This window comes from Phaethon aethereus (assembly GCF_964289735.1).
Source record: "Phaethon aethereus genome assembly, chromosome: 18".
Taxonomy (NCBI): domain Eukaryota; kingdom Metazoa; phylum Chordata; class Aves; order Phaethontiformes; family Phaethontidae; genus Phaethon; species Phaethon aethereus.
In genome coordinates this window covers 14,062,284-14,074,466 of record NC_138594.1, presented here as the reverse complement: position 1 = coordinate 14,074,466, position 12,183 = coordinate 14,062,284, and the positions used below count along the sequence as shown (strand labels likewise).

General features: G+C 54.5%; 1 protein-coding gene across 1 annotated transcript; it reads left to right on the top strand.

Moving 5' to 3' along the window:
- Window positions 1-8,506: 8,506 nt before the first annotated feature.
- MAFG (MAF bZIP transcription factor G) lies at window positions 8,507-9,083 on the top strand (the record flags this gene model as incomplete). Its single annotated transcript, XM_082008335.1, has 2 exons — window positions 8,507-8,542; window positions 8,631-9,083. 2 exons carry the CDS (start codon window positions 8,507-8,509, stop codon window positions 9,081-9,083), a joined length of 489 nt encoding a protein of 162 aa, XP_081864461.1.
- Window positions 9,084-12,183: the final 3,100 nt, after the last annotated feature.

Sequence of the window (12,183 nt, the reverse complement as noted above, 5' to 3'; positions counted from 1 at the left end):
AGAGGGTCTTTAGCCTGTAGCATGAGGTTGGTGCAAACTGTCCCTGGCATTGCTGTTGTCTGTGGGGCAGGGGCAATACCGTCATCGGAGCTTCATCAAGGACATCATTTGTCCAAGAAGCCTTGGATACTTCTAGGACTCAGGCAGTGTTTGTGGTGTCCCATGCAAAAATGGTTTCAATATAGGCTTTTTTAAAGAGGTTTCAAATGTTTGAACCAGGCCTGGATCCCTCTTGCTCCATCTTGCATCTGCTGTCAGAGGCTGTGTCTTGTCACTGTCTTTATTAGCTAGAGCAGATGCTGCCACACAAATGCAGTGCTGTGTACTACATTTGAGACTGGGCCCTAAAGCACCTCTCAGAAGGCACCAAAGTGCCTCTGCCCCATCTCCCATCTGCCTTGACTTAGAGAGACAGATTGTATGAACCTCTGGACCACATTCCATTTCTCTCTCTGGTGGCCGCTCCTTCTCTCTGCTCTGTCTGGTTTGGGGAACTGTGTACTTCTCTCACTGTCCTTTTGCTGCTAGCCTTGCTTGGGTCGCTGGGCAGGTGGAGAGGTAGTGAGTACTCCCTTTTCCCTCTGTCTAGACACCTCTTTGTGCTCTCCATGGGCAGAATCTGCTCTCACACACCCATGGATATGTTTCAGTGTCACTGTGCAGCCTGATGCTCTCCTTGCTCTTTGCACTGCTCCTGGGGAAGCTGGGAGCAGAGCTGAAGTCAAGGACAACCTCCTCCAGAGAAAGCCGCCTTCTCAGCACCTTTCCTTGCATCATGTTGTACCTCCTTCTTGAACTGCAGTGTTGATGCCTGTTGACAGTGGCTGCTCTGCTTCGGCTTGTGCAATCCAGCTGTATGGACTGGTTGTCCCTTCCAGATGGCCTTTCTCACAGCAGAGCCCCTGGGACAGCAAAATCCATCACAGCACCCCTCCGTGTCACCTTATGTTGGCACAGTTATGTGTCTCTGCTATTTTCTAGACTGTTTCTTTTTTTGTCCTGTTTCTCTGAAGGTGTTGCACTGCTAATGGCTAGAAGGGGAAAACACCTAGAAAAAAGTTTGGGGCTGCTTCATGCAGTTGCATTTCTAGTTCTTTAGAATACAAGACTAAAGGGAAACACTGAGTCATCTGGTCTGGCTTGTGGCTCAGAACTTGTCCCATTTCACCTAGCTTGTCCTGCATGAGACCCAGGAGGAAAGTCAATCCTTGCTTGACACAAAAGAGGTTCAGGGAAGACTTGAGAAAGTCTGATGCCTGTCCAACAAGGACTTGCTTGGTGAAACGTGTCCAGATGTCTATGCTTCTGCAGAGGAGGAAGAGCCTTGCTGTTCTGGTCTGGAGAATTTCCCAAGTCTGACTCAAATTTATGATCAAGAAACAGCAGCAAAGTATGGGGTCTAGGAGCAACGGTCCCTTCTGCTCCATAAACTCCAGTATTTGTGAGGGAAGGAATCTGACCAGGGTTGTAGTAGCAGCAAGCAGAGCAGATGGCCCTGCTCGACCCTTCCTGCTGGCTGGCACAGCCCCGAGCACCAGGCCAGGTGTGAGCAGGCACTGTGCTGTGTCGAGGGTGATGCAGCACCTCTTCCCTTGGCCCGTTGGGGAAAGGGATGAATGAGGGTTGTAGACTCAAAGGGCAGAAGGGACCAACACTCTGATCAGACAGAAGGTGGATTACAGCCCATCATCTAGAAGGATGGTTAACCTTCCTGTGCTTTCAGGTGCAGTCTTGGGAGCCAGCCCCAGAATAGCAGACAAAGAGAAGACTGTGTCTACTGCTTTCTGTGATTTCTTTATAGCCACTGTCCCTGTGTGGCTTCCTTGCCTCTCTACTTTTCTCCCAGAGCCCGAGTCCTGTCTCGAGCCAGAAAACTGCATACAGCATGCAAGCTGCCCCTACCACTTTTACAGGGCTGCAGTGGGAGCAACGGGCTAGAGGGGATGGAATGGATTTGGGTGTCATACTGTACTCTACCTTGGGGTATACTGGAGGAGTGCTGGTAGACAGAGGATGTTTAAGATGGGCTTATTGTCTCCTGAGGAATCGTGGACATGCAGGTGATGCAGGAAAAGCATTTCTGTATTGATGCAGAAGCTGCCAAAGGTGCTAGTAATGTTACAAGCAGTTACAGTGTTAGGCTTTCGGCTGGTAGCAGGGTATGACCCCTGTAGGCACGACAGATGGCTACTCCTCTTCCTTCTCTGTGTAATAAACTGCTGCTCTGACAAAGAGCTCGGGCTAATCCCAGCTGTTTGGACTGGCTATATCTTGCTTCTGGCAGTGGACACTGGGTCCTTGCTGCCTGCAGTGAGTGTGCTCAAGGTGTGCTGCAAACCTGTCCTTGAGGCTGGTTTGTCTGGGTGTGGGACTGGGAAGCTTATCAGCCTGTTTCTCCTTGTCACCCATGGTTCCTGAGCAACAACACTAAAGTTATTCTAGGGCCCTGTGCTACCAGTTTTCAGAGATTTAAAGTGAAGTAGAGTGGAGGAGGAAAGCCTGAATATCCCAACACTTTAGGCTTTCTAGTGGCTCTGCCACTGCATAAAAGATTCTGTGGGAGGCGAGTGGGTGCCACATGTTGCACTATTTCATCGCTAAGAAGCTGTGAATACGCTGTGCAGACAGGCCAAACTGGAAGTCAGCGGGTTAAGTACTGGCTGATGCAAAATGCAAGGGAACATTGCAGAAAGAGTTTCCACCTGGCTGATGAAGTGCGAAGCAGAATAAAAGGTAGGATGACTGAGCTTGAACCCCGCTGCAGGGAGACTTACGAACTGCCCTGGAGAGGCAGAGCTATAGATGAACTTCCTAGGTACTTGTAGACCTGTAACTGAGCTGCTGCCACAGCAGATGGAAAAACCCAGCTTGTAAAGGGCTACAGAAGAGCACTAGGAGACTCAAGTTCATAGCCCCTGTGTGCACAGCAGAGAACAGTGGTGCTGCTGCTGAATGCCCAGTGCCCAGCCTATTTCCTCTTGAGGAGTGTGCTTTCTCCGTGATGTTGACTGAACTCCTGTATGCCCAGTGTCATTGCTGCAACTTCCACTTGTCCCTTGTCCTTCTCTGCTGTACTTGTCAGTGCTGCTTTGCTTGTAGCACAACAGTAAATGCAGTAGGTACCAGTATTCCTGTGTTTTGGACCCTCAGTAATAGCAGAACAGGTGGAAACACACCTGGAGCAAGCCAGACATGAGCTGGGAGAGCAGCATTTCACAGGGGTAAGAGCCAGCCTTGGTCTTAACGCATTTCAGCCAGGGTTTGGTTCACCAGTGCCTACAAGAGCTGCTACAAAGCCCTCTTTGAGTCCGCATTTTCGGTGGGGACCTTGCTGCTCCTCTGTGCAGTTTCAGCAGCTCTAAGAAACTGGATGCAGCAAAGAAAGAGGCACGTGGGGTCTCCTGGAGGAGAGGACGCCTGTGTTGCTGGCCGTGCTGGAGCAGGCAGTCGTGCCCTCCTCTGCACTGAGGCCAAGTTAAAACGCAGTACGTGGAACAGGGGGGCACCCCCGGGGAAGCAGCACCCCGTGCTCGTGCTGCGCGGCTGTTCCTCGCCGTGCACCGCTAACACGCGTGGGAGCCCGAGGGAGGCGAGCACCCCCGCGGCTGCCCCGGCAGCTGCTGCGGCCGCCGGCTCCGCCGACCGCGGGAGGCCGCCTGGCAGCGCACGGGAGCCGGAGGCTGCTGCCGGGTGTGCCGGGAGACCCCCCGCTGCCGATCCACCGGGGCTTTGGCGGGCCTGCGCGGGGGAGCGGACACGGCTGCGGCGGGGGCCGAGAACTGCCCCGCGTCGGCGCAAGGGCGGCAGCACCGGCCGGGGCCAGGGGGCTCCCGGGGAGGGGCCTGGACGCCGGGCCGGTGCGTGCGGGAAGCGCACGGCGCGCGCGCCCCACCGCCGCCTCCCCTTTAAGGCGCCGCCTCCGACAGAAACGCGCGTCCCCCTTAAGGTCTGGGGCGGTTGCGTCCGGCGCTTCATGAATGGAGCCACGTGACCCAAACATCACGTGACGCGTCCGTGAGCAGCGGCGGCGGCGGCGGCTCGCGGCGTCCCGGTCCTTCCCAGCGCGGCCTCCCCGCCCGGCCTGACCCCGGCGGCTCCGTCAGGAGGTGAGCGCCACCGGCGCCGGCTGCAGTGGCGGGCGCGGCCCTGGCACGGGGCGGGGCGGGGCGGCGGGCTGGTCCCCGGGGGCGGGCCGGGGCGGGGCGGGCGCGGCGGGCCCAGAATGGCGTCCGGGGCCGCCGCGGACCGGCGGGTTCCGCGCGGGGCCGCCGCCGCTGACTCACGACGGGGGCTCCGGGGCCGTGGCCACCCCGGCGCCGCCCGCCGCGCCGCCCGCCCCTGTCGCCGGCCCCGCCCGGTGCCCCGCCCCGCGGCCGAGCAACAGGTGCACGGGGTCACCGGCCTGAGGCCTGTCCCCGCCCGCCGCCGCCTCCCGGGGCCGCCAGCGGGCACCACGGGCGCGTCCCGCCCTTCCCGCCCGCGGCTGCCGCTGGTCCCTGTCGCCCTGCGGACCGCCTGCCCCGGGGCCTGCCCTGCCCTGCCCCACCCGGCCCCTCTGCGCACCCTGGGCGCTCAGTCCCCCCCCCCGCGGAGCCCGGCGTGGCCCGCACCGGGTCCCCGGGCCTCGCGCCCGCGAGGGGCGGAGGCGCCGCCGCGGGCGGTGAGAGGGCCCTGCCGGGCAGGCGGCTCCGGGGGGTGTCCTCAGCCACCGGCCTCCGCGCCCGGCTCTTGCCGCGGGCTTACTTCGTTAGGTGTGTTTCCTCCTGCTGAGGAGAGGCAAAGGTCTAGAGAGGGTGACGAGCCACGAAGGTATCTCGCTCGTTACTGTGGCTCGTTTCCTCGTGCAGAGGCTTGGCCACGTGTGGGACAGCCACGCTTCCCCGCTGCCATCGTCTCGCTGCTCAGCGTGGCCGGTTCCGCCTAGGAGAGAGCTGGAGGCTGAGGGGACAGCTGCGAGGTTCTGGCTCCTGTACCATAGGGGCCTGCAGACTCACCGCCCCGCCAGAGCCCATGGTGCCTGGTGGGTGCAAGGAGCAGGCTGGGGCGGGGACTGTGGGTCTGCTCGGTGCTCAGCACTGCAGCGTCCTCAGAGCTGAGCAGATTCCCTCTGCAGTGGGAAGCAAGCCTGTCCAGTCGGACTGTCGCCTGGCCGACATGGAGTGTCTGTGTGCACGGGGGCGTCTTGCTGTTCAGAGCTGGGGAAGTCTCTGACTGCCCAGGATACGTGACATTTGAGCTGTATGGTTAGAGGAAGGCACTACCAGGAGGCTGGAAGGGGTCTCTGAGAGCCAACTCTTTCCTTTATCTGTGTAAGCTCAGTTAAAACTGGCTGGGTGGGCAGATTCCTTGAGGTAAGAATTGCTGTGAAAGTGCCCTGGGTTGGATGTGAGCTCACCTTCCAAGGGGAGGAGGGAGTGGCACAGGAGAGGCATTGTCCTGACTTCATACGTAATTGGGGAAGTCATTGGATTTGTTTGGATTCCTGGGAGGGCTGTGTGAGCTAATTCGCAAGAAAGCAAATAAACAGAGAAGAAATCCACACCGGGAGAGAGAGTTCTTGTGTGGTGTGCCCAACTGGTGCCAGCAAACCACATTCCTCTGCCCGCCTGGTGCTGTGGAGCCTGTTGTGGCGCACAGTCCCTTCCTCTGCCTCCTTGTCCCTACACATGGGTCTCCCTCCGTCCCGGCACTGCCTCCGGGCCAGCCTGCACTGGAACGGGTGACGTCACCATGTTTACACGGGGCTCGTGGCACGGTTCTACAATCAGGAATGTGGAGAATGGGGCCTGCATTGAATCATGCGCGGTGCTGTCAGCTCCCTTGTGCTGCCTTTGAGCTGAGAATTGGCTGCGCTTGTGCTGAGTTCAGGCCTTTTGAGCTCTGGGGAAATGTGTTGAGGCTGCATTTTCTTCATTGCAGTCATTGTGTTTGGCACTTTTCAGTGTGATCTTTCTTCAGGAAGTTATCAAAAGCTGAGCAATCAGCAGTCTGGAGAGTTAGGCCAAGTTTGGTCTCTGTCTTGGTGCCAGTTCTCTGGGTGTCCTCTGTGCAAGCTGCCAAATAGCCCTATCTCTCATCCTTCAAACGGGACTCAAAAAATAGCCAACAACTTACCTCTGGGTTGTTCTTCCCATTCTTCTGACTGACTTGTGTGTTGTTGTGTCTCATTTTGATCCCCCTTGAAGAGGAGCAAGGAGAAGGGGGATCACCAGGTGCTTTTGGGCACAGTCCTGTTACAGCTTTGACGCTGTTGTGGGAGACTTCTGCCTGAGGAGATTGGATTTCTCTGTGTAAAAACGTTTGACTCTTAAAGTTCAAGAAAAGTTAAATTGCTGTTGTCAGGGTCTGGGACCAGCCTCTTCGCTTGTCTGCTGATAGCTCTCTTGCACCTATCTCAGCTTTAGCAGAAGTCATATTCACTGCCTTTGCAGGGTCTAGACTGTGTGAGCACCCCTGCTGATTTCCCAGTCTGCCCAAAGGAGCTCTCTTCCCAGTACCCTGCCTGATGCAGCACGTTTGTTTTATTTCAGCTCTGCTGTAATGAAGGAAGCTTGAGTGCTTGCCAGGCAGCTGGAAATTCTTTAGTGCCACAAGGCAAACAAACTTCTGTGGCCCCGTTGACCATACCTGCCCTTGGCTTCTTACACTCACCAGAGGATGGTGCAGAGAGGTGCTGCAGGGGTGACATTATTGGTCTCCCCAGTTATTCCCTTCCTTCTCCCCTTTTCCCAGCAGCCGTGTTGTTTGCCAAGTAGGAAAGAAATACAACAGTATGGGAACGAGAGAAGAACTGATTTTGTGAAGCAGTTGCTTGTTTGCTGTCCATCCTGTGTAAGTCTGCTTCATTACAGCTGCCTTTCTTGGACGGCAAAGTGACCCTTTCTATACCAGCACTGTCAGGTTCTAGCAGACATTGGAAGGAGCATTGTCCTCTGTGTATAAATAGCGTGCATCCTGGCAGGCTGGAGGCTTTGGGAATGTCTCTGCTGGTGTACTGGGGAATGCTGACCCCGTTCACCTCTAATAGGTGGTGGTAGATGCATTGCAGGCAGCCTGCGTCACAGCTGCTAGAAGAGCATAAATTCATATTTGCTGACTTGTGCATCTGGATTTGGCTATAACTATACATCAGTACCTCTTACATTTAGCAAAGCAGTAGCAAACAGAATTGTTGTTGACTTTTGGCACTGAAGAGACAAAAGGTGCAGAGGTGTCTGTAGGCTGCGCTTGCACAGGAATGCTTGTCTCACTTAAGGAGGTGTGCAGTTCCTGGCTGTTCGAGGTGCAGCTATGTCTGTTGAGCAGTATCTGAATGGATTAATTAGTTGGGCAGTGTAGTAGCACTCTGAACAAAAGCCTGGGGGGGAGGTACATAGGGACAGAAATAGGGGCTTGGATATGAGAAACTGTAAAAACAGGTCTACGAATTGCGCTTAGCAGTTCTGAAGTTCTGTCTTCCATGGCAGTGAAGGAGTCTGCTCTCCTCTGGTTTTGGCCACCCTTAATCTTTGTTTTCTTATGAGCATACTTCGGCTCTGAAGGGAGAGAGAAGGTGGTTCTGGGCCCTGGCATTGCCAGGGACCAATAGGGACTTTCTCACAGGAAAGATGTACAGCTGGGGTCAGCTTTGTGTGACCAGGAGAGGTGAAGGCTGCTGAGATATCGGCTCAAATTTGCAATGGGATTCAAGTGTGCCCGAATGCTTCCTTGTGCTGCAGCATAATGTTGTCCTTCTGTTCTTTGGGAAAGGTTAGGTGCAGAACTTTGGCTTGAGCCTGGATGTGCTAGCTTTCCTGGTAAGCAGAAAAAGTTCAGAAAGGTGTTGAGCGCGGCAGAAGAGTTTTCCCATCCTGCAGGATGTCCAGTGAGGCGTGTTGTAGAGGCAAAGGCTTCCCCTGTGCTCCTTGCCCAGGGTCGCATGTTCTTGAACCGTACTGGTTGTGTCCTTGGGGGCACCTAGAATCTGGTAGGACTCTTGTCCTGGGGAGTTTCTGGGCTGTTCTTAGGCACCTGTTAGAGAGGGCATGCCGGAGCGACTGGCTGCCTTGCTCTGCTTGGGAGTTACAAAGATGAGGCTGGCAGCAAGAGGCGCCGAGTGCCAGCATGCTGAGTCAGCATGACTGGCCTGGAGCAGCCGTGCTCTGGACTCAGCCTGCTGCCTGCAAGGCTATTTTTAAAAATGTGGCTTCCGTGTATTCTGACTCCTCCTTGTTTTTCAATTTCCCCCACCCCAAGCAAAAAACCCAGCATTGCCACAAAGTCTTCGTGGGAGTAGAGGTGTGGAGGAGCAGCAGTTTCTGCTCAGGGACAGAATCTGCCACTTGTGAGTCCAGCTCAGTCGGGTGCTTGTCGAGTGCTGTCTAGGGAGGGGGAGAGTGGGATGTGCAGCAGCACAGGGCATTGCTGCTGGACCCTGCCACAGGAATGATGCAGGCTCTGCTGTGTCCTGGGCGGCTAACATGACCTTTCTTCCCTTCCAGAACCTGATTGACAAGGCTGTCGTGTTATGACGACCCCCAACAAAGGAAACAAAGCCTTGAAGGTAAGAGACAGGTGGAGGAAAGGGATGCAGGTGGCGGGTGCAGGTACCCACTCTGGGTTTCACAAGTGTGTGCTGCCTTCTCTTCCAGGTGAAGCGGGAGCCAGGTGAGAATGGGACCAGCTTGACAGATGAGGAGCTGGTGACCATGTCTGTGCGGGAGCTGAACCAGCATCTACGGGGCCTGTCGAAGGAGGAGATAATCCAGCTGAAGCAGCGTCGGCGTACACTGAAGAACCGGGGCTACGCAGCCAGCTGCAGAGTCAAGCGTGTTACCCAGAAGGAGGAACTGGAGAAGCAGAAGGCAGAGCTGCAGCAAGAAGTGGAGAAGCTGGCCTCTGAAAACGCCAGCATGAAAATGGAACTTGATGCTCTCCGCTCCAAATACGAGGCTCTCCAGAACTTCGCCAGAACCGTGGCCCGGAGCCCCATGACCCCTGCACGAGGGCCTCTCACCTCCAGTATGGGGCCCCTCGTCCCTGGCAAGGTTGCTACTACTAGCGTCATCACAATAGTGAAATCCAAAACGGACGCCCGGTCTTAGTGAAGCGAGTGTTGCCTGAGCTTGTCTGTGCAGGGCAATTAGGCACAAAACCAGCCTGGAATCCCCAAAGCACAAACCCTCCCCACATGGGTCCGGGTTCCTTCTACTTGGCCCAGGACTGGCCTGCTGATCACTCCAGTTTTATTTTGTTGTGTCCAGATTGGTATGAGCAGTGGTGATGCGTCCCTTGTCCTGTGCAGACGTAGCCTCCCACCCAGTGGTCTGTAGCCCTCGGGCACCCTTGGGACAGACTGCGAGATCTTGGTTTTCTAGCCAAAGAAAGTCTGTGCAGCGTGGGCAATGGAAGGGCTTGGGGAAGGTCCGGAGGGGGGCTTTCTTCCTGGGGGCTGGGAACCCTAATTTTCAGTCGCTTCCAAAGGCTTTATTTCATTACTCTTCCAGGTGGTGCATCTTGGTGCCTGACTGCCAGGTGCCTGAACCTGCTGCTTTTGTCTCATTTGGTACCCGTAGTTGCAGTTGGGGTGTTCTGTGTAATAGGTTTTTATTCCTTTCTAGGTGTGCCTCTGTGCCCTAACAGTGGGTTTCCTTCAGTCGTCCGTTGCGTTAGCCGTGTAAACTAGCAGTGGTGGAAAGGAAGATGCTGTCGTGCCCTGCTGCCTCTGCCCCCCGCTTGCAGGGGCCCAGCACCCCAGGGGAGAGAGGGAAGGTACCGTGTTGACTGCAGGCCGGTTTTGTGCCTAAGGTGTTGCACTGAACAAGACCAAAATCACTATTTGTTCCCATGTTTTGAGGGTATCAAGTGTCTCTAGTGTGATGGTTTACACAACCAGTTTATGTGGTTAAATAGCCCTTTATTTAAAGAGAGGAACATCATTTTAAGAGTTATTAAATTATCTAAGTTTAAAATTAAAATCAGACAGAAGAGAGAGCGTATTTATAGTCAGCTTTTTTATCTGAGAGGGTGAGAATATTTGACCTTATAAATGGGGAAATATTCTCGGAGACTTTGCTAGTTAAAAGTTAATAAATAAATAATTTTAAAGTTTCTCACGAACCTCCCGCAAACTGTTTGTGGCTCTGAGGTTAGTTTTTATAAAGAGTTATCAGACTTTATTTATAAAACTTAGAAAAAGACAAAAAAAGAGGCAAGTCCTGTTTGATATCTTTTTGCAATTGTACCAAAAGTGACTTATTCTCAACCTTGCTGGCTTCCGTTGTGTCCCCGTGTGTTGCGCTCTCTGAGCTCTTGCGTGGCGCTGTGGTGTGGTGGTGCCAGTGGCTGCCTTTGCCATGTGCTGTTGTTTCATGCTGCCATGATTTTCCCTAAGTTCTCCCATGGAGAGATGGAATTGGAATCTCTCTGAATTCTCCAGAAGAATTCTGGCACACAGACAAAGGTGCTTCTGTTCTTGAAGGCAAAGACGAATGGCTGGTGCAACTAAGTAGTGATGCCTGCCCAGAAAATGCTTCTCTGCAGAGGTGTGCTGCAGCAGCACAGACAGCTTGGGCCTCTTGCTGAGCAGCCAACACCAGGTAACTCCGTTACCTGAATGGGGAAAACGTGCTTTCCTTCCTCCTGCAAAGCTGGTAGAGAAGTAACACAAGGGAGAATTGTCCAAGTTTAGGAGGAGACTGATGGGATTTGATGCTGGAATTTGATCCTGCGGTCAGAACTTGTGTTGCTCTTGTGGCTCGTCTGACAAGAGGGGCAAGTATGCCTGCCTTTTGGGCAGTGTGTGACTAGTGCTAGTCCTGAGTGTCTGCATATTACTGAAAATTAAGCTGTGGCATGGTTACTGTCTTTCCTGGTGCAGCTTCTGTCTGTGAGTGTTGGAAGAGTGCTTAGACTTACAGCTGTGTGACTCAGCTGAGAAGCTATTTATGGCCAGGCTCCATTTCCACAAACACTTTGGTCCCCCTCTCCCCTCCCCAAAGGTTTGAGCTGATTACTGAGTTGTTTTAGAGAAGCAGGATGTGGGGGTGAAGTCCATGTGATCTCCTGGCTGCTGAAAGTCCCCTGAGTGGAGGGAACAGACCAGGATGGCACAAGTGAAACCACGGTCTTGCGGGGAGGTGCGGTTTGCCATACTGGGTGGTTTTTGCTGATGTGTTTCTCATGTAGCTGAACTGATACGCTGTCCTCTGGGCTGAGAAGCAGGTAAACCTGATGAAAGCCGCAATGTGGCAGGAGGGGAGCAGATAGTTGGTGGGGATTTCCTGCTGGAGGGGGAGATCAGCTTTGCACTGACTGGTTGGGAGTTTAGGGAGAAACTATTTGGGATGCTTTTCTCAGTGAACTTCCTGAATGAGGAGTGGGTTAGAATGTCACCTCCAGGCCCTGGGCTTTCTCTTCTCTGAGCTAAAGTGTCCGACATGCTGCTTCCCAGCTATTCACCAGATGGGCAAGCACTCAGCACAGACCTCTGGGCTCTAACCTTTGTCTTCCAGCTGGTGACATGGTGCCTGGAAGAGGTGAGATGTTCCAAAACATGGAGACCTCCCATTGGCCTGGGGTGTCACTCCCAACCCTGTCCCTCCTGGAGCCTCCTGAGATCGAACCTGTCTAGAGAACCATTCTGAACCCAGCTGGAGGCCTGACCTCAGTCGGGTGAGCAGCCAAGTTTTTGTGTATGGGGCTGGTTAGGAACGGAGCTCCAGGGGCTGGAGGCTGTGGTGTGAGGAGGGCTCCGTCAACAGAGCAGGTGATGATGGGCAATCCTGCAGCCATGGTGAACTTGCTTCCATTGTACTCTGCAGCAAGGAACAGTCAGGTTCTTCCCTGCCTGCTGGGTGCTAACCGTGCTGTTGCTGGTAATAGAGTGTGCTGCTTTGGAGTGAGACTGTGAGTCAGAAGGACAGAACAGGCAGCAGCACTGACTCCACCGGATGTTAACACTGCTGTTTTTCCTCCCCTGTGCTGTGCTTGCTAGCTTGTGGCCCCAGCCCACTCTGAGTAGCCCAGCGTGTTTGAGGACATGTTGTGTAGGGGGGAGCAGGTGCAAAGCCATGGCTGGAGGGCATCTGCAGGTGCCAAGCTGTATGTCAGCAGGGACATGGTCCCTTCGCAAGTGCTTCCTCCCTATGCTAGCCCATTGGTTTTGGTTTTGTTCTCAGTGAAGTGTTGGACCCCAAGTGATAT